We start from the raw sequence: 21,944 nt of genomic DNA, 5'->3' as shown, positions 1-21,944 counted from the left end.
TCAGCACCATGGAGAAATGTGACAGCGAGTGCCCAGTCTAACTTTCTATTGGCTGTAACTTCAGCAGGAACCAGGGACTTCAAAACACAGATAAAATCACATTTTTATGCACAATTTTGCAACAAAATAGGGAGCTAATGGGTTCATTCTCCAGGCAACAGTGTTTTCCCTACTGCTACCTTCTCTAATTAATTGATATGATGTGGACATCACCAGCAAGGCCAATATCTGCTGCCCTGAGGCAGTGGTGAGGAGCCAGCTTCTCAGTCCTGCTAGTGGCGGTGCGCCCACAATATTGTTGGGGATTTAAACCTGTGACAGTGAAGGAAATGTAATATATTGCAATATGAAAAGAAGACAACAGTGGTCGGTTGTCGAGCATGCTGCTTCTCCAGTGTATTTGTGGATCTGTGCACTGGCAGGCCAACAATTCCAGCACTGAGGCACCAATTACACTCAGTCAGCCCGATTGAGCAGTTCACATTCTTGATATGACTTGTTCTGACAACAGGTCTTTGACCTGAGATGTAAAATCTGTTTCTCTTTCCACAGATGCTGCCTGACCTGCTGAGTGTTTCTAGTATTTTCTGTTTTTATTTCCAATTTCCTACATCAGCAGTTTTTTTGATTTTGTGTATGCTCTGTTGTATCCGTTCTGCTTCATTTCCTAATCTAAATGATCCATGTAAATGCTCACTGATGTCTATGAATCACGGAAATAAGTGGGATCCCCATCAATCAGCAATGGCTCATAGCCCACAAAAGGCAATATTCACTTCTGCACCTTCATCCCAAGCTGGTTGCTCTGAGACCCAGACTACATCCAGCAGGTCCTTTAATGCATTGGTAAGATACCACAACACTGCAAAATCCTCCAAATTCATGGGAAGCTCAATTGAGCCAACATCAGCACCTTCTCCAAGGCTAACATCCTGGTTACACTCAGTCAGCACTTTTGGCAGGTTAGTGTTCATACACCCAACACCAGACTCCCGAAACTGACACTGTCACAGAAAGAAATTACTGGGTGGACAGAAGAACCAATTTAAGGATGGGCTCAAAGCCTCCTTAAAAATAAAGATCATTCTCATAGAGTCACAGAGTTATACAGCACAGAAACAGGCCCTTAGGCCCAACTCATCCATACCGACCAAGGTGTCTTCCTGATCTAGTCCCATTTTGCTGCATTTGGCCCATATCCCTCTCAACCTTTCCTATCCATGTTCCTCTCCAAATGTCTTTTAAATGTTGTAATTGTACCCACCTCTACAGCTTGCTCTGGCAGCTCATTCCACATACCCACCACCCTCTGTATGAAAAATTTGCCACTCAGGTTCCCTTTAAATCTTCTCCCTCTCACCTTAAACCTGTGCCCTCTAGTTTTAGACTCTATTACCCTGGGATAAAGAGTGACATCCACCTTATTGTGGCCCTTATGATTTTTTTAAACTTCTATAAGGTAACCCCTCAGCCTCCTTTGCTCTGGGGAAACCAGACCCAGTCTATCCTCATAACTCAAGTCCTCCAGAACCAGCAACGTCCTTGTGAATTTTTTTTGCACCTTCTCTAGCTTATTCACATCCTTCCTGTAGTACGGTGACCAGAACTGCGTACAATATTCCAGGTACAGTCTCACCAACGTCCTATACCACTGTAACATGATAACCCTTGACCCATGACTGCTCAAAGTGGAGAAGGAACCCCAGCAGCAACTGTGGAAGAGTTTGCAGTATCCAGATTGACCTCATCAGTCACTTCTGAACAAACAAAACTAGAGTTTAAGGAAGTCATCCACAATCTCAAGCATGTCTAAGGAGACATTAGGACCACCCTCATAGATTTTTAGGAAATTGATAGGAGCTTTCTCTCAAACATCTTACCCCCTGTATCTGACTGCAGGATACTCCTTCAGTGTGGCACAGAGGGTTGCAATCTGCTCAGCTAATCGTTCCATCAGAGGGTTTCGCAACTGTGTCTTGTGGGGACTGTAGAAACTCTGGAAAGCATCTGGTACATCCAAAGAGTAAACCTGAAACACAAAAAACAACTGTGTAAACCCCTGACAAACAGGTCTTGTATCAATCAAGCATTTAAGGAGATACTCCAATATTCTCAAAAACACTTTTGCATTGAGAAATAGGGACTTTCCTTCTGTGGCTAACAAAGTAATTTTGGATTGTATCTAAATGAATAAAAAGGCATACAATATTGCAAAGATTAATGGTAGGCCAATGGATTGGGAAAACCTTACAAACCAACAAAGAATGACTAAACAAATTAAAATGGAAGAAAATAAGTGATGAGTAAGCCAGCAAGAAATATAAATGACAGTAAGAGCTTCTACAAGGATATAAAACAAAGAGCATAGCTGAGGTAAACATTTGTTCTGTAGAGACTGAGGAACTAATAATGGGAAATAAGGAACAAATACTTTATACCCCAATAATGGGGTAAGTCAGGAAGACCTCCAGTGTCCCTGATGACTACACCTGCGAGAAGTGCATCCAGCTGGAACTCCTTACAGACCGTATTAGGGAGCTGGAGCTGGATGAACTCCGGACTATTTGGGAAACTGAGGAGATAATAGACAGGAGATACAGGGAGGCAGTCACACCTAAGTTGCAGGATGCAGGTAGCTGGGTGACCGACAGGAGAGGGATAGGGATTAGGCAGCGAGTGCAGGGTACCCGCGGCCATTCCCCTCAATAACAAGTATATCATTTTGGATACTGTTGGGGGGTGGTGGGGGGGAACCTACCAAGGGAAAGCCACAGCAGCCAGGCCTCTGGCACTGAGTCTGACTCTGTGGCTCAGAAACGAAGGTGGGAGAAGAGGAGAGCTATAGTAACAGAGGATTCATTGGTTAGGGGAACAGACAGGAGATTCTGTGGACGAGAACGAGACTTCCGGATGGTAAGTTGCCTCCCAGGTGCCAGGGTCAGAGGTGTCTCAGATCGAGTCCACAGCATTCTTAAGGGGGAGGGGGAGGGGGAGGGGGAGCAGCCAGAAGTCGTGGTACACATTGGTACCAACGACATAGATAGGAAAAGATGTGAGGTTCTGAAGAGGGAAGATAAGGAGCTAGGAAGGAAGCTAAAAAAAACAGGACCTCAAGGGTGGTAATCTGTGGATTGCTGCCTGTGGCATGCGCCAGTGAGGGTGAGAATAGTAAGATATGGCCAACGAATAAGTGGCTGAAGAGTTGGTGCAGGGAGCAGGGTTTCAGGTTTATGGATCACTGGGATCTCTTCTGGGAAGGTATGACCTGTACACAAGGGACGAGTTGCACCTGAACTTGACAGGGACCAATGCCCTTGCAGGCAGGTTTGCTGGAGTTGTTGGGGAGGGTTTAAACTAGGTTGGCAGGGGGATGGGAAACAGCGTTAGGTCAGATGATGGAGCAGTTGGTGTAAAGGTTGATGCAATGTGCAGACCAACTGTGGGGAAGGATAAGTAGTGGATAGGGCATAAATGCAGTCAGTTGGATGGGTTGAAATGTGTTTAATGCAAGTAGTATAAAGAATAAAGGTGATGAACTTAAAGCATGGATCAGCACATGGAATTACAATGTTGTGGCCATTACAGAGACTTGGCTGTCACAAAGGCAGGATTGGCTGCTTGATGTTCCAGGGTTTAGATATTTCAAAAGGAATAGGGAGGGAGGTAAAAAGGGGGGTAAAGGGAGTGGCATTGCTAATCAGGGATAGTATCACAGCTGCAAAAAGGGAGTATGTTGTGGAGGAGTTGTCCATTGAGTCAGTGTAGGTGAAAATCAGAAACAGGAAGGGAGCAATCACTTTATTGGAAGCATTCTATAGGCACCCCAATAGCCACCAGGACACTGAGGAGCAGATAAGTGGGAAGAATTTGGAAAGGTGCAAAAATAACAGGGTTGTTGTCATGGGTGACTTCAACTTCTCTAATACTGATTGGTACCTCCTTAGTGCAAAAGGTTCAGATGGGGCAGATTTTGTTAGGTGTATCCAGAAACAGTATGTGGACAGGCCAATTTGAGAGGCCATACTGGATCTAGTACTAGGCAATGAACCTGGTCAGGTGACAGACCTCTTGGTGGACGAGCATTTCAGAGAGAGCGACCACAACTCTCTGACGTTTAGCATAGCCATGGAGAAGGATTGGAGTAGATTATATGGGGAAGGTTTTAATCAGGGGAGGGCAAATTATGATGCTAGTAGGCAGGAACTTGGGAGCATAAATTGGGAACAGATGCTCTCAGGCAAATGCACAGCAGAAATGTGGAGGTTGTTTAGGGAACACTTGCATGGGGTTCTGGAGAGGTTTGTCCCACTGAGACGGGGAAGGGATGGTAGGGTGAAGGAACCATGGTTGACAAGAGAGGTGAAACATTTAGTCAAGAGGAAGAAGGAAGCATACTTACAGCTTAGGAAGCAAAAATCAGGCAGGGCTCTTGAGAATTAGAAGATAGCCAAGAAGAAGCTTAAGAAGGGACTTAAGGGAGCTAGAAGGGGACATGAGAAGGCCTTGGCGAGTAGGATTAGGGAAAACCCCAAGGAGTCCTACACGTAGGTGAAGAACAGGAGGATGACTAGGGTGAGGGTAGGACTGCTCAAGGATAAAGGGGAAAATGTGCGCCGGGAGGCAGAGGAGGTAGGGGAGGTCCTGAATGAATACTTTACTTCGGTGTTCACTAGGGAGAGGGACTTTGACAAATATGAGGTCAGCGTAGAACAGGCTAATGTGCTGGAGAATGTTGAGGTAAAGAAAGAGGTAGTGTTGGAGCTTCTGAAAAACATTAAGATGGATAAGTCCCCAGGTCTGGACGGGATATACCCCAGGTTACTACAGGAAGCAAGGGAAGAGATTGCTGGGGTGTTGACAATGATATTTGTGTCCTCCCTGGCCACAGGAGTGTTACCAGAGGATTGGAGGATAGTTAATGTTGTTCCCTTGTTCAAGAAAGGTAATAGGGATAATCCTGGGAATTATAGACCAGTGAGTCTTACGTCAGTGGTGGGCAAGCTATTGGGGAGGATTCTTAGGGACAGGATTTACAAGCATTTGGAGAAGCACAGTCTTATTAGAGATAGTCAGCATGCCTTTGTGAGGGGCAGGTCGTGTCTCATGAGCCTGAGTTTTTCAAGGAGGTGACAAAATAAATTGATGAAGGTAGAACGGTGGATGTGGTGTATATGGACTTTAGTAAGGAGTTTGACAAGGTTCCCCATGGTAGGCTCATCCAGAAAGTCATGAGGCATGGGATCACAGAGAGTGGTGGGTGTCTGGAACACATTGCCAGGAGTGGTGGTAGAGGCTGATACAATAGGGGCATTTAAAAGACTCTTAGATAGGCACATGGATGTAAGAAAAATGGAGGGTTATGGGCTGTGTAGGAAGGAAGGGTTACATTGATCGTGGAGTAGGTTTATATGGGTTGGCACAACATCATGGCCCAAAGGGCCTGTACTGTGCTGTACTGTTCTATGTTCTAATAATAATAGAAAATTTGGAGCAAAAGGAGGAGGAACTGTAAGTGATTACTATAATTAAGCAAACAATTGAAACTAACAGCTGAAAAGCTCCTGCACATGATGACTTCCTCTTAAAAAAATGACTGTGTGAGAGTTAATATATTAGTTGTGTTCTTCCAAGTTCCACATATATCCAAGGTTATTACGGGAAGTGAGGGAAGACATTGCTGTGCCTTTGGCGACGATCTTTGCATCCTCACTGGCAACAAGAGTAGTGCCAGATGATTGGAGGGTGGCAAATGTTGTTCCTTTGTTCAATAAAGGGAGTAGGGATAACCCTGGGAATTATAGACCAGTGGGTCTTACTTCAGTAGTGGGCAAATTACTGGAGAAGATTCTTAGAGACAGGATTTTTGGGCATTTGGAGAAGCATAGGCTGATTAGGGACAGTCAGTATGGCTTTGTGAGGGGCAGGTCGTGCCTCACCAGCCTGATTGAATTCTTTGAGGATGTGACATTGATGAAGGTAGAGTAGTGGATGTGATGTATACAGACTTTAGTGAGGCATTTGATAAGGTTCCTCATGGAAGGCTCATTCATAAAGTCAGGAGGCATGGGATCCAGGGAAACTTGGCTGTGTGGATTCAGAATTGGCTCGCCCATAGAAGACAGAAGGTGGTGGTAGATGGAGCATATTCTGTCTGGAAGCCGATGACCAGTGGTGTTCCGCAGTGATCTGTTCTGGGACCCCTGCTCGTTGTGATTTTTATAAATTACTTGGATGAGGATGTGGAAGGGTGGGTTAGTAAGTTTACTGATGACATGAAGGTTGGTGGTGTTGTGGATAGTGTAGAAGGTTGCTGTGGATAGGATGCAGACCTGGGCTGAGAAGTGGCAAATGGAGTTCAACCCAGAAAAGTGTGAAGTTATACTTTGGAAGATCTAATTTGAAGGCAGAATACAGGGTTAGGGCAGGACTCTGAACACTGTGGAGGAACAGAGCAATCTTGGGGTCCATGTCCATAGATCCCTCAAGATTGCCGTGTAGGTTGATAGGGTTGTTAAGAAGGCGTATGGTGTGTTGGTCTTCATTAGTTGGGGTACTGAGTTCAAGAACCGCGCGGTAATGTTGCAGCTCTACAGAACTCTGGTTAGACCACACTTGGAGTATTGTGTTCAGTTCTGGTCACCTCATTATAGGAAGGATGTGGAAGTTTTAGAGAGAGTGCAGAGGAGATTTACCAGCATGTTGCCTGGATTGGAGACCATGTCTTATGAGGATAGGTTGAGTGAAGGAGGATGAGAGGTGACTTGATAGAGGTGTACAAGATGATAAGAGGCATAGATCCAGTGGACAGTCAGAGACTTTTTCCCAGGGTGAAAATGGCTAACACGAGGGGACGTAATTTTAAGGTGATTGGAGGAAGGTATAAGGGGGATGTCAGGGGTAAGTTTTTTTACACAGAGAGTGGTGGGTGCGTGGAAATCACTGTCGGCAGAGGTTGTGGGGGCAGATGCATTAGGGACATTTAAGAGACTCTTAGATGGGCACATGAATGATAGAAAAATGGAGGGCTATAATGGGAGGGAAGGGTTAAATAGATCTTAGAGCAGGATAAAATGTCGGCACAACATCGTGTATAATAACACTCAAGTATAATAACACTCCTACGTAAGGAAGAAGGGAGACTATGGGCCAGTTAAACTGACATCTGTTATTATGAAAATACTGGAATCCATTATTAAGGAAAGAGTAGCAGGACATTTAGAAAATCAAGGAAAGTTAACATGGTCTCATGAAAGGGTAAAGATGTTTTACAAACTAATTAGAATGCTTTGAGGATGGATTGAGTAGTGTGGATAAAGGAGTGCCAGTAGATGTAGTGTATTTGGATTTCTGGATGTTTTCAGTAAGCTATCGCATAAAAGGTTACTGCACACAACAAGTACACATGCAATGGGCTGAGGGTGGGGTTAACATATTAGCCTAGACAGAGGAATAGCTAATTAACAGAAAACAAGGTTGGAATAAATGTACTGTTTATAGTTTGGAAAGCTGTAACTAGTGGATTACCAGTGGGATCAGTGCTGGGACCTCAACTATTTACAGTCAATATTTACGATGGGATTGAGTTTATTGTAGCCAAGTTTGTTGATGATCAGAGGAGAGATGGAAAGAGAGTTCTAAGGAAGGCATGAAGAACCTGCAAAGGATGGTAGATAGGTTCAGCAAAGGGCATGAATTTGGCAGATAGAGTACAACATGGGAAATTGTGAGGTGATACACCTTGAAAGGAAGAATAGAAAAGCAGAATATTGGTTAAATGCAGTGGACAGAGAGATCTGGCTGTCCTCAATGATAAAACCTGGAAATTAGATTGGAGGTACGGCATAGTTAACAAGGCAAATGGAATGTTAGCTTTTATTGCAAACAGAATGGAGTATAAAGGTAGTAAGGTCTTGTTACAACTGTGCAGGAGATCACATATGGAGGATCAGATATAGTTTTGGTCTCATTACTTAAAGCTGAATATGTGTGCATTGGAGTAAGTTCAGAAAAGGTTCACTGTGTAGATTCCTGGGATGAATGGATTGTCTTATGAGAAAGGTTAAACGAGTTAGGCTGACACTGACTGGATCTAAGAAGAATGGAAAGTTATATTACTGAAACACATTGGAGGGGTTTTGCCAAGGTGGATGCAGAGAGAATGTTTCCCTTATGGGGGGGGGGGGGGGGGGTATAAAACTAGTAGGCATACTTTCAGAATAGGGGATCACCCATTTAAGAGGGGTTAAAAATAATTTCTTATCTCAAAGTGTCATAAATCGTTGTGATACTCCACACCAGAATCTCAGTGAATGAATATATTCAGGTGGGGGCTGAAGCCAAGCTCAGATCTAATTGAACAGCAGATCAGGCTGTTTTTGAATGGCCCTCCTCCCATTCCCATTCCTTACTTTACTGAGATGCATCAATGACAATTTATTCAGGAAATGCGTTTGCACTAATTGACCATCGGAGGCAGATTGATGACTGAAGTGTTATCGAAACATTCTGTACCGAGGAATCCGGTGTTGTTCAGCATGCTGATCACCAATTTGCAGGGTCATCTGTCCGCACTCTCACTGCGCCTGTACATTCAGCCCGGCTCCAGTGTGCTGTTTGTGTCCTGCCTGCAATTCCCAGGCAAACACAAAATCTGGCCACGGTTCAATTAATGCTGTTTTTTTTTAACCAGGCATTTCATTTCCTCTTCTGTGCTTTTAGATAAAACCTAAACAATTGCAGGGAAAGTCAATACTAACACAAGCCCTTGTATAAAGAAGCAAACACCAGAAAGCCAACTCCATCTGTTCTTGGTCATGTGACTGGTTCCCGAGTGTAATTAGAGAAACCGTCTGTTTGACAGATGGCCTCACAATGCTTGGTTCCAATGGTCAGCAAGTTCTGACTGTGCAGGAGAGAGCGAGAGAGAGACAGACAGACAGAGACAGAGACAAAGAGAGTGTGAGAGAGATAGAGCGAGAGAGAGAGAGCAAGAGTCACAGAGAGAGCAAGACAGAGAGAGAGACAGAGAGAGAGCGAGAAGCACAGAGAGTATGAGAGACAGAGAGAGAGACAGAGACAGAGAGAGAGACGGAGAGACACACGGAGAGAACGAGAGACACAGAGAGAGCGAGAGACACAGAGAGCGAGAGACATGGAGAAAGAGAGAGAGAGACCGAGACAGAGAGAGAGACACACACACACACAGAGACATAGAAAGAGAGCAAGACAGAGAGAGACACAGAGAGAGAGAGAGCCAGAGACACAGAGAGAGCGAGACAGAGACACAGCGAGACAGAGACAGAAAGAGAGCAAGACAGACACAGAGAGAGGCAGAGAGAGACACAGAGAGAGAGATGCAGAGACAGAGAGAGAGAGAGAGAGAGAGACACACACAGAGACACAGAGAGAGAGTGAGAGAGAGACAGAGAGAGAGAGAGACAGAGAGAGAGAGAGCCAGAGACACAGAGAGAGCGAGACAGAGAGAGAGAGTGAGACAGAGACAGAAAGAGAGCAAGACAGACAGAGAGAGAGAGGCAGAGAGAGAGACACAGAGAGAGAGAGAGATGCAGAGACAGTGAGAGACAGAGACACAGAGAGCGTGAGACAGAGAACAGAGAGAGAGAGAGAGCGAGACAGAGACAGAGAGACAGTGAGACAGATAAAGAGAGAGAGGCAGAGAGAGACACACAGAGAGCGAGAGCGAGAGACTGAGGGAGAGATCGAGAGACAGAGAGAGTGAGAGAGTGAGACGTACAGAGAGTGAGAGCGAGACAGAGACAAAGAAAGCGACAGAGAGACAGAGCGAGACAGAGAGAGAGCGAGATGGAGACAGAGAGAGAGCGAGACAGACACAGAGAGAGAGCGAGACGGAGACACAGAGAGAGAGAGAGATTGAGAGAGAGACAGAGAGAGTGAGAGACAGAGAGAGCAAGAGAGAGAGAGAGACAGAGAGAGGGAGTGAGAGATAGAGAGAGTGAGTGAGAGATCAAAAGACACAGAGAGGGTGAGAGACAGAGAGCGAGACGCAGAGAGAGTGAGAGCAAGAGTCAGAGAGCGAGAAACAGAGAGAGAGCAAGACAGAGACACAGAGAGAGAGAGAGTGAGACAGAGACACAGAGGGAGACAGAGCGAGAGAGCAGGACAGGCAGAGAGCGGGACAGAGACTCATGCTAAACTATACACGGCATGGATTATGAAAAGAATCTAACAAGACAAGCAATGTTAAAAGATTCCAGCAAAATTAGTAAATGCATTAAGGCTATTGCTATAAGTTCAATCTAGATAATTCTGGACATATTGAGTCACTTTTTCTGTCAGATAATAATCAAGCACAAAAGTTTTAATGAGTAAAAGGCAGTGCCAAAACAATCAAGAGAGTGCACAGGTGGTGTCCTCCACACCAGCTCAATAAATGCCTTTAATTAATCTCTAAACTGCAAAGTAGAGATTTTGTGCAGAAGATTTTCCATGTCAGGATCTAGCATGTTTGTTCAGACACTTAGAACAAGAGGAAGTTTGTTCACACTGTAAAAGGTGAAACAGGGGCTGGTAGGTGAAAGGTGGGACCAGGTGAGGTGGGGGATGGAGCTGGGAGGAGGGTGGGCATGGAGGGAGGTAGAGACAGAGGTCGGAAGGTGATGTGGAACCAGATAAAGGAGGGATGATGGGCAGCTGGAACCAGAGGGGCAGGTGATATAGGGGTAGAGGAAGGGACAAGAAACCCAGGTGGACAGGTGTGTGGGTCATGGGGAGACTAAACTTTAACTACACCTCCTCCCACCCTGTCTCAGAGATTGATACATTTGTTATGATGGAGCTGGCAGAAGGAACCAAAGGGGTCTTACTTTTCTGAGGTCGGACATGGGACATGAAGGTCCAAGTAGCTTGACGTTTCACCAGATTCCTGTGAAACTCTCCAATGATTTATCATGTGCTGTAAGAGGACTCGTTCATGGGGTTATGGGAAATACCTGGGATGAGGAACTAAACTGGATAGTTCTTTCAAAGAGCCAGCACTAGCATGAGGGCATGAATGGCCTCTCTTTGCTGAAAAGACCCCATGATACTCTCATTCTTCAACCCTTTACTTTGTGGTTGTGGCCCTGATTCCAGACACCCCAGCCATGGGAAACATCATCTCTGCATCTACCACATCAAGCCTGTCAGTCTTCAACCCCAATGACTTTAAAATTAAATTGACCAATATTGAAATAATATTAGAAGTCAACAGTAAAATTAACATGAAGCAAGGTTTCTGCTGACTGAAGCAAGCCCCTTAGTGACATACAGTGCATGAGCTGTTGCACCTGAGGATGTCGGGCCAGAGGGAGTGGTGGGGAAATGGGGCAAAGTGGGATCATTGCCAGAGGGAGGAGCCACAAAAGCTTGACTTCAGGCATTTGGGTTGTGTCTGTATCTGGTGCAGAACCTCTAGAGAGCTAAGAAATATTTACAGCCAACACCCAGTCTCTGGCCAGCTAAAGCCCCCTCTTTGTCAGGACACCTCTCTCCTGCATCATATTTACTCTGACACTGAAACTCCCCATCCAATATCCTAGTTAAATAATAAAAAAAATGTATTGTTTCTAGTCAGGAATGGAGTAAATATTTCTCAAAATCAACAGCAGAAAATCTCTCCCACAAATGTTTACTCCTCATTGCCTAGTGTTACGGAGTAGGTTGCTATTTGGCGAATGTCCCTTTAAAATATAGTACAATAGAGTAGTGTGTGTGTGTGTGTGTGTGTGTGTGTGTGTGTGTGTGTGTGTGTGTGTGTGTGTGTGTGTGTGTGTGTGTGTGTGTGTGTGTGTGTGTGTGTGGCGTCATCACGACAGCAAGAAGATAACAACGTGCTGACGTTTGGTCAGTGAGATGAAAGAGAGAGAGGGAGAGAGAGACACTGACTGCTGGTCTCTGTATCGACGGATGAAGAACAATAACTGTGTCTGTCACTACAATCCACATATGGATTTTTGGAGCAATCCAGTGGAGTCCACTTTATTGTTAACCTGTAGAGGGAAACAGGTATTTGTGTGGATGGCCACGTCTCGAATGCCTTTTGGGGTGGCAGATATTTCGGAACAAAGCAATGGAGATCATCAGTGATTGAGGTGTCATATGGGTTCCATCGTGGAACATTTGGATTTCGTAATTTCTCACTATTCTCTACATTTTCTCTTCTGTCAACGGTGGTTTTGCAAAAGCCTTTGCTCACGTTTCACCTTGTGACATGCTGAACTGAACTTTGAGACTTATTCCTGGACTTGGAGTTTGGGAATTTGCCACACACACACTTTGAGTTTAGTTTTGGGAATTATATTTGATATCCAACATTTTTAACTTTTCTTATTATTACAAGTAGTTATTAATAAAATAGTTTCTAACACTTATACATGACTCGGTGTGTTTCTATTGTTGCTGGTATGTAACACTAGTAGATAAAAGAACTCACCTGTGATTCATATGGAAGAAAAGCAATGTTGATCTCAGTGAGGGTTTTGATAACCTTTGATGTGCGGGACTTTACCAGCTCATTAAACAATGGGTCTGCACATGCTGTGAATGTTAAGGACAACAATTTTAAATGGTGAGGTCAACAGCAAAATCAACAAATCCATAGTCAGGTGGGAAGGATTATGGTGCTGGGACCTAGTCAAATCGGTAGTTATGAAAGTTACTTGTGTTCCACAACAATCACCACACATTGCTGACTCTGGCTTCCCAGGTACTTCCCACAGAAACCAGAAAGTCAAAAAAACATTGGGAACAATCAGCGAAGCCGTCACAAGTTACTCCCAAAAAATGCGCTCTTTGTCAAAAGTGAATCCTCCTCCACATGTTCCAGCTCAAACTTATTTGCATAACACCAAGTACAGATGTGAACCAGCAGAATTGGAAGAAATTAAAATGTAAACATGGGAGAGTGGTCTGGAAGGTTAGGTCATATGAGATCCAGGGTGAGCTAGACAATGAGATACAAAATTGGCTTGGTGGACGGAGTCAGAGGGTGGTAGTGGAGGGCTGTTTTTTCAGAATGGAGACCTGTGACCAGAGGTGTGACACATCCATCAGTGCTGGGTCCATTGCTGTTTGTCATATATATTAACGATTTGGATGAGAATGTAGGTAGCATGGTTGCGGCTGACACCAACATTGGAGGTGTGGTGGACAGTGAAGAAGGTTGTCTAAGGTTACAACAGGATCCAAATCAATTGGGAAAGTGGGCAAAGGATTGGCAGATGGAATTTAATTCAGAAAAGTGCAAAGTGATGCATTCTGGTAAATTAAACCAGGGCAGGACTAACACAGTGAATGTAACAGGGCCCTGGGGAGTGTTTATCAAACAGAGAGTCAAGGGGATTCATGTAAATGGGTACTTGGTAGGTTGAAGCGCCTGTTTCTGTGCTGTTTAACTCTATGATTCTAATAACATGGATTAACGCAATTGAAAACAGGCTTATCATAAAAATCACTATTTAACTGACAATGTCTTTAAATTATTTGTATATTACATGATTTTTATCACTGTAAAATATACTTTAGAAAATACTGTGAATCATTCTATAGTAACAATGGGGCATTGCAGTCAGTTCCTTCATAAAACCTAAATGATTCTTATTTAAAACTTTTAAAACATTTCTATTTTTGCCCTTGCAGCAAAAGCACATGCTGGTATTTTAGAGTTTCCTGAAAGGCTCACAAATGCTCAGATTTACCAGAAACATCCAACAAGTGATTGTTTAACTCACAGACTGTGGCTATCTTGTGGGTGGGACTTGCTTCCTACATGATAGTTTTTAATATAAAAAACAAAGATCCTGGAAATTCAATTTGAGCTGAAAGTTTGACATTCACATATTATAATTTATCAATTACCTCCTGCTTGGACTACTTTTTAGGACAGAAATTCTAATTTCTCATTGATAACGAGCAGTTTCAGAAGTGTGTAATACTCTCTTTTGCCTTCTGGGAACCATGATAATGATAATGCAACAATACTACCACAGCTTTCTATCAATCTATGGCGTTTAAGCACTAATTGTAAAACATTAAGTCAATCAATGTCCCGCGATATTACATCGTCAACAGTGGGCTGCAACTGATATGCAAGAAGCCAGTTTCTCAAAGATAGTCTGGATTTGTAATAAATTCAAAAATTGACATTATGGCATTCAAAGCTCTTAACATGAAGCACAGTACATAAGTGGAGTAAAGATTACTGTAAACTTACAGTCAGTGAAGAAGACGTGCGCAGCCCTGTACTTGGAGGAGGGTGCATCCTTAAAGTCATTGATCAGTGCACGCACAGACTGAAAAGATAAGTTCTCTGTTCAGTAATGTTCATTTAAATGTTGTGAACTACAATTCAAGGAAATATCCTTTAACTAAGCAGTTATTGTACTATTTTGTGGTAAGAACATTGTCATTGTAGAATTAGAAAAATAATGTTCAAGAGATGCACAAGTTGTTGGAGGATTAAACGGCTTGTGATCAGAAGTGCTAGTAGGGGCTTTCCTTGACAAAAGATTATTCTGATCAATTGAAATGAATTAATCTGAAGGAAGCAATGTCCTTTAATTCAGCATCGAAAGCTACACTCTGATAGACTTGTGACAGTGGCTGTGGAAATTGTAACATCTGGCTTCCTCGGTGAATATTCTCAAACTCAATGCACCCGCGTTTGACAATTTGAAGTTCAAATTTTAACAGGAGCTCAGATAATTCTCATCACCTAGGACAGTAATCTTCCATTGTTCACATTCCCTACTTTAGTCAAATCACTACTTCATCAGAGATCATGTGATCATTAGCAGACAGGTCAGTGATATCACAGGTCTCTACCCCATTACATCCCATCTTCTACTTAATCCTCCACTGATGTGCTTGTCACTTTGAAACTCAATGTTAGCCTGGGTCGCCTTCATTACCTTCCTTCCATTCACTCATTCAAAACCTTGCTGGTTGTCTTTTACCACATTCCAAGACCAAGACAGCATCAATTCATCTCTGTATTCAATATTGTACCAATCTCCATAGGCTGCACCTCATATTCATCCCTGTATTCAAGGCTCCTTCCTACTTGCAGTCTCCTCCTGAAGTGGAACTCACCAAACTCCATCGTTGGATTCCTGCTGGGTCCTTGCTCCAATCACATGGACAGCCAGGTGTTCAGATATCTGTCACTTCCCTTCCTCAATATCATTCATAGAACAAAGAACATGGAACAGTACGGCACAGTACGGGCCCTTCAGCCCACGATGTTGTGCCGACCTATATAAACATAAGCATTCTGGCTGCACCTTCAAAATTCTTCCGAAGTCTCACTCTTTGACCAAATTTTTTAAAAGTTTCCCCTTTGATTCTGCTTTTCTCCCTTTTGTTTGTGTGGTGGATACATTTTCACATTAGGAGCTTACTATAATGTTGGCTGTTGTTAGTGCTGTTGTCGTTTGGTTTGCAGGTTCCTTTGATGAGTTTGATTCCACAATTATATTGTTCCCAGATTTCAAGAAATAACGTCAGAACGATCTGACACCAGACATTTAGCAAACAATGATAGAAGGAGCACAGCTTGGGTAACACAGTCTTGCACCTCCATTGGTTTTACCACGATAAGGCAAGTGATCACTAAATGATCACTAGACACTAAATCATTACTTCTGACATGGTATTAATAGTATCTGAGCAGTAAACCCCTTGACGTGGTGTAAGCAATGCTATTTGTAGCAAGTGGCACTCAGTGAAATAACTTGCCCTTCCACAAGTCAAAGTAAATGCTGCAACCTGTACAGTCTGTATTTATACAAACTCCTTAGTGCACTGACATGGTTGAAAGTAGTCACTTACTTCTTCTGAGGGAGTGATGAGATAAACTGCTTCCAAACTGGGCAGGGGTTCTCTGCGTTTATTGATGTCCTCAACAACTTCACCCAATCACCATTAAAATAGAACAAAGAGAAGGTCAAGTCAGCAAAGGTCAGACACACAGAAAAAGCAGTTATCAAAACTTCAGACAGAGGCGAGGCTGGAGGAGTTCAGGAGGACCGGCTGGTGAAATGGGTGGGTACATGGACAGTGAAATTCAGTGTAGACAACGTGATTCACTGAGCTAGGAAGAGTAAAAGTAATCGTAAATTCAGAGTCATCCAGCAAGGAAACAAACCCCCAGTCCAAGGAGAGCACACCAACTATCAACCAGCCATTTGCATTTATCCTGTTTTATTCTCTCTATATTCCCATCATCCTCTTCAGGCTCTCACCCACCTCTACACAAATGATAATTTACAGTGGTCAATTAACCAACAATTCCACACATCTGTGGGAGGAACCTGGAATCCGAAAAGGAAAGCCACATGTGCAAACTCTTGCCAGAGAATACCCGAGGTCAGGAGTGAACCTGGGTCATTGGAGCTGTGAGGAGGCAGCTCTACAAGATGCACAACTTGCCATCCTAATCATGTTCATTAAATGTTAAATTTTAAAGTGGGTTGTAGGAAGAGAGTAACTTACAATATTTGTGCAGACTTTGGAGGACAGGACAGATGAACAAAGCAGTTAATAAAGCACATGGCATCCTTGGCTTTTTGAAGAGGTATGGGATACAGAAGATAGCAAGTTACACTAAATCTCTGCAAAGTGAGTTCAGCCCCAGCCGGGGCACTGAGTCTGACTTTGAGCTCCACAGGAAAGGCCTTGGTGCAATGAGAACTTAACAGACTGGTCCCAGGGACTAGAGATTATGGACAGATCAATGAAGCCAGGGTTGTTCTACATTAAACATGCACGTTTAAGAGATTTGATAAAATTAGATAAATGAAGAGAAACTGTTTCCTTTGGCTGTAGGTTCAATAGCCCTACCCCTAACAAGGTCATAGAGTAGGAGTCTACAGCACAGAAACAGTCCTTCAGCCCACATTGGCCTATTCACCCATCTACACTAATCGCATTTGCCTGAATTGAGTCCATACCTTTCCATGCCTTAATTATTTAAGTGTCTGTCCAATGACTGTATCTAACTCCAGCACCTCCTCTGGCAGCAAGTTCTAGATATCGACCACTCTGTGGTAGATACAGATTCAACAGGAGTTTTCAAAAAGGAATTGGATAAACACTTAAAGGAGCATAGAGTAACTCCAGTAACTCTTTGAAGGAGCTGGCATAACTTGATGGGCTGAATAGCTTTCCTTTGTGCTAAACTATTTGATATTTCTATAATTTATCCCTTCCGGCATGGACACATCATCTCCATGACGTACTACGATCTAAATAAGTAACTCACATAATTTAGATGGAACCAAGTTACGAACAGAACACAGGTCCTTCCAGCAATGGAGCTCCAGTCTTTCCAGTTGGCAATAGAACACGTGTCCTTATGGTTGGGTTTAGAACATGGGTCTTTCCGGTTGGGATTAGAACACGGGTTTTTCCAGTTGGGATTAGAACACAGGTCTTTCTGGTTGGGAATAGAACATGGGTCCTTCTGGTTGGGATTAGAACACGGGTCCTTCTGGTTGGGAATAGAACACCGGTCTTTCCAGTTGGGAATAGAACACGGGTCCTTCCAATTGTCCAATCTTGTTTTACATAAAATGGAAGTCCCACAATTCCACTTCAAGGGTCAAATGCAACCTAAACCTCCTGCCAAGGAGCAACCTTAGCTCCATCACAGCCAAGAATTGTATGTTTGTATTTGTATGCAAATACTTCAATCGTAAGTGTGCAGACCACAAATTTCATAATGACCTTTGTTGAAAAAAAGCAAAGAGTTTGATCTTCAGGTTTAAATAGATAACTGAGGGGGTGTAATTGTTGAAATTGAAAGGCCTTTTTCATACAGTTGAGCATAAGAATGATTCCTAAACACATGACAGTTGCCTGTCCGCTGTTCAATTCATTGCTATATATGTGAAAGAAAACAATTAGTGAGATACAATGAGGTCTCTTGTAGTCAGAAATGAGAGAATTTCTAATGGAACAAGAAATGGCAGTGAATTTAAACAAATATTTTGATTCTCTCTTCATGGATTGAGGACACAAGTAACTTTTTAGAATGCTGGGTAACCAAGAGTCCAATGAGAAAAAGGAATTGAAGGAAATGACTACAAGAAAGTGCTGAAGAAATTAATGGCACCAAAAGAGGTAACACATTAGTGCAGCAGATAGTGCTGCTGCCTCACAAGTCCAGCAACCCCATTTGATCCTGACCTTCAGTGCTGTCTGTATAGAGTTTGGGTTTCCACCAGATGCTCTGGTTTCCTCCCACATCCCAAAAATGTGCTGTAAATGAAAATCAGAAACTGCAGTTCTGAAAATAGGACATAGAACAGTACAGCACAGGAACAGGCCCTTCAGCCCACAATGTTGTGGCCGACTAATTAAATATACTGAAATCCCAAATAAAAATCAGAAAGTGTTGAAACTGTCCAGAGAGTCAGGCAGCATCTGTGGAAGGGAAAAAACAGAGTTACTTTTCAACTCAAAGACACTTCGGGGGAAGTCCTACCCTAAATACATCCCACAAATGACAGTGAACGTTAATGTCAAAAATGGACATTAGCACAGTGATAAGTATGTCACTCAGAGGAAAGTTGATTAAATTAAAAAGATACTGAATTTCCTTTGTTTATAATAACAAAAAATCAAATTTTAAGCCCTTAAATTTACATTTCCATAAAATTCCTCAATTTAAATACTTTACTGCAGTTTACTTTAACAGGAATGATCAGATCAGAACATGGCCTTGTACCTTTGGAGAGGCATAATCCAATTAAAAGTTAGAACTGTATATTCATTTCCTCTGGAGGTAAATTTACAGCAACGCCTAAAGGTAGAGAGTTAGGCAGAATTCTCCATATAGATCCTGCAATGTCCTTCACTCCATCAATGCCAGATCATGAGTCTGGATTAAATATCAACAATGGTATCATGGATCAAACGATATCGTCTTCATCAATTAGCTAAAATTCTTGGACTAACAATGTCACTCGTGTTGAAAAAAGAAATGGAATTGTGAAATGTCTTTCATGACTACATGTCTATCACAAAGTGTTTGACAACCAATAAAGTACTTTTGAAGTGTAGTACTGCAGAGAGAAACAAAAATCAGCCAAGTCATGCACAGCAAGATGCCACAAGAGCAAATTACAAGCAATTTGATAACAGCAGTCTGTGTTTGGGGAGAAATAACCCACACCCTGAATCCACAGACCATTTACAAACTTGCCAGAGACATTGGAGATAACCTCATGTCTCAAAATAGCATCCTTGCTGTCTCCATCTGAGAAGGTACACAGGGCCTTACCTTAACATTGCGTCTTAAAATCCAATCACATAGTACTGCTTATTTCAGCGACTGAGAATGGACATTTCTGGTACCGAACTCTGCTAACGATCATTATTGGTTGTTTCACGTCACTCCAGAAATTCAACCAGAGACACCTGCTTTGAGTCATACTTTTGCATCTGGCATGGGGGTAATTAGACCATGTCTAAGAGCAACCAGTAATGCCACCTCCAGAGCAACTAGATTTTAGTAGCCCAGTGCTGGAGGTATTCTGAGAACCCCGCTAAGGCAAGTCCCATTCCTTAGCCTTTATCCTTTGGCACCCACTACCTCTCCCAAACAGCCCTCCTCTACTTATCAGTCTCTGCTCTGACCCCCTAAACTCCTCTCTGACACAAGGTGCCAGCCTCTGACCAGCTGAAGCCCTATATCCCACTCCCTCCTTGGCCTTGACCAGTGTGGTCCTCTCTGCCTCCTGCCCAGCCTGTCCATACACCATATTTTCCACAGTACACAAAGGAGAGAGTGTAATACTGCTGCGGTAGTGTAGCAGTTAGCGTACCGCTATTACAGTGCCAGCGACCCGGGTTCAATTCCGGCCACTGTCTGTAAGGAGTTTGTACGTTCTCCCCGTGTCTGCGTGGGTTTCCTCCCAGTGCTCTGGTTTCCTCCCACATTCCAAAGACATACGGGTTAGGAAGTTGTGGGCATGCTATGCTGGCACCGGAAGCGTGGTGACACTTGCAGGCTGCCCCCAGAACATTCTAAGCAAAGATGTACTTCACTGTGTATTTCTATGTACATGTGACTAATAAAGAAGTCTTAAAAGTCTTAGTGCCCAAGGGTCCCTCTGGAGTTTGTAGTAGCCCCACAGACACAATAGTCAGTGCCATGCCACTGAACAACCAGAAGACACGCTACATTTTCAAGGCCAGCATTGTGACACTACAGATGTGTGCAAATATTAGCCTAGATAATGTGTCCAATTCTTTAGCAAGGAACTCAAACCCACAACCTGTATCAGAGTTTCCCATACATTGTAAATCACAGATCCAGCAGAAGACTGCTCCTTGTATTGGATCTATCTGAAACTCAGTGAAAATCCATTACGACCCACTTTCTTTGCTTGTTGCTCACTGAGTGAAGTATTAAAATAACTCACACTCTGAATTTCACAGAACAATTACAACCTTGCCATAAAACATAGCTGTATCGAACCATTACTAGAATTTCCAAAATCAATTGTAAGGAGTCTCAAGATTTGCAAATTAGATAGATAGCTAGATAGGTAGATACTGTAGCTGGAATTATCAAACTATCTTCATTAAACTTGGCTCAAAGCTGTCTGGTTCCAACTTGAAGAATGTCAGCAGTAACCTGAACACTCACTTGTAATGCCCTCCGTCATAATATCAGTCATCTTGCAGCAGGATGACAACATTCTCATGCTGAGCTGATCCACCACCAGCACCCGAAAATAACCAAGTACAAATATTAATAAAGATGTCAGCGGTGGCAGATTTGACGCAATGCCCCAGGCCCACAAATAAATTGTTTTTCAGCTCCATTATATCAGTCCGTTTCAAATAAATGTTTAATACACATGGATGAAGCAATTTGCATCATGAATAGACACCCAACCGTTACACATACAAAATCCAAAAGAGAAACTGAGAATTTTTATTCACAAGTGGGGTTTTGGTAACTCCTCCCACCAAGCATTGGTCAGTAATGTTCAGACAAATGGCCTCCTTCCAAGTCTCCACTCCTGCATTTGATTTGACCCCTGTGATGTTGTAACAAGATGGTAATAAGCCTCAGAATAGCCCCTAGTTCAGTCACTCATTCACAAAATAGATCACATCTTTTGTAACAAAGCAACATGGGCAAATCAGGCAAACATTACTCCTAAAATACAGTACAAATAGAAACCCCAATACTACCTGGCCAAGAAATTGGTTTGTTTAAGAAAGATGTTTTTACCAATGAAGGCAAGGGATCTCTCGCTCAGGTTTCAGTTCGATCCACCTATAACTTTCCAATCTCCTCCATTCGTTTCATCTACTCATTCCTGGGATATGGGCAGCTCAGTAAAGCCAGCACTTATTATCCTTCACTAATTGCCCAACTGAAGAGGCACGTCAAGAGTCCAACCTCATTGCTGAGCCTGGAATCACTGAGAAGCCAAAGTGGGTAAAAATGGGAAGGTTTTCTTTCCCAGACATTAATGTTTTCACTGGGCTTTTATGACAATCCAGTTTTTTTTCATTAAATTCTCCCACTGCTGTGGTGGGATTGAAATTGTGTCTCTGAATCAATGTCCTGGAATTCTGGCTACTAGTCCAGTAACTTAACCACTAGGACCACCACATTTTGTTGTTTGCACACAGATCATCCAATGTGATTAACATGACTGAGCAGCCTTTTCTACCAGTTGATGAAGAGCAAATTTCTGGTCCTTTACCCTAAACTAAATTGGCTTCTAATTTAGTCCGGGCTCTGTTGGAGCTTCCATTTCAGCCAATAGCCACTTCTGTAGCAAACATGCTACATGAGATTAGAACCTTGTTGATTTTATTATTTGATTGAGATTTGATGTAAATGAGGCTCCAAGACAAAGGTCTCCTACTAGTCCATTAACCAAACCAAATACCTCATCTGG

At 43.0% G+C, this 21,944-nt stretch overlaps 1 protein-coding gene across 2 annotated transcripts in view; it reads right to left on the bottom strand.

Annotated features, from left to right (window-relative positions):
• Positions 1-21,944, bottom strand: part of LOC127581972 (syntaxin-binding protein 1) — a 113,675-nt gene that overhangs the window by 31,461 nt on the left and 60,270 nt on the right. For both annotated transcript variants that reach the window (XM_052036795.1, XM_052036796.1), the window contains exons 3-7: positions 20,672-20,754; positions 15,847-15,923; positions 14,231-14,309; positions 12,452-12,555; positions 1,881-2,029 (exon numbers count right to left, since the gene is read on the bottom strand). In XM_052036795.1, the coding sequence (XP_051892755.1) occupies positions 1,881-2,029; positions 12,452-12,555; positions 14,231-14,309; positions 15,847-15,923; positions 20,672-20,754 (492 nt within the window). The remainder of the gene's footprint in view (positions 1-1,880; positions 2,030-12,451; positions 12,556-14,230; positions 14,310-15,846; positions 15,924-20,671; positions 20,755-21,944) is intronic.

Source organism: Pristis pectinata, chromosome 23 (assembly GCF_009764475.1).
Source record: "Pristis pectinata isolate sPriPec2 chromosome 23, sPriPec2.1.pri, whole genome shotgun sequence".
In the NCBI taxonomy this organism is placed as follows: domain Eukaryota; kingdom Metazoa; phylum Chordata; class Chondrichthyes; order Rhinopristiformes; family Pristidae; genus Pristis; species Pristis pectinata.
This window is presented reverse-complemented; position numbering and strand designations above follow the sequence as displayed.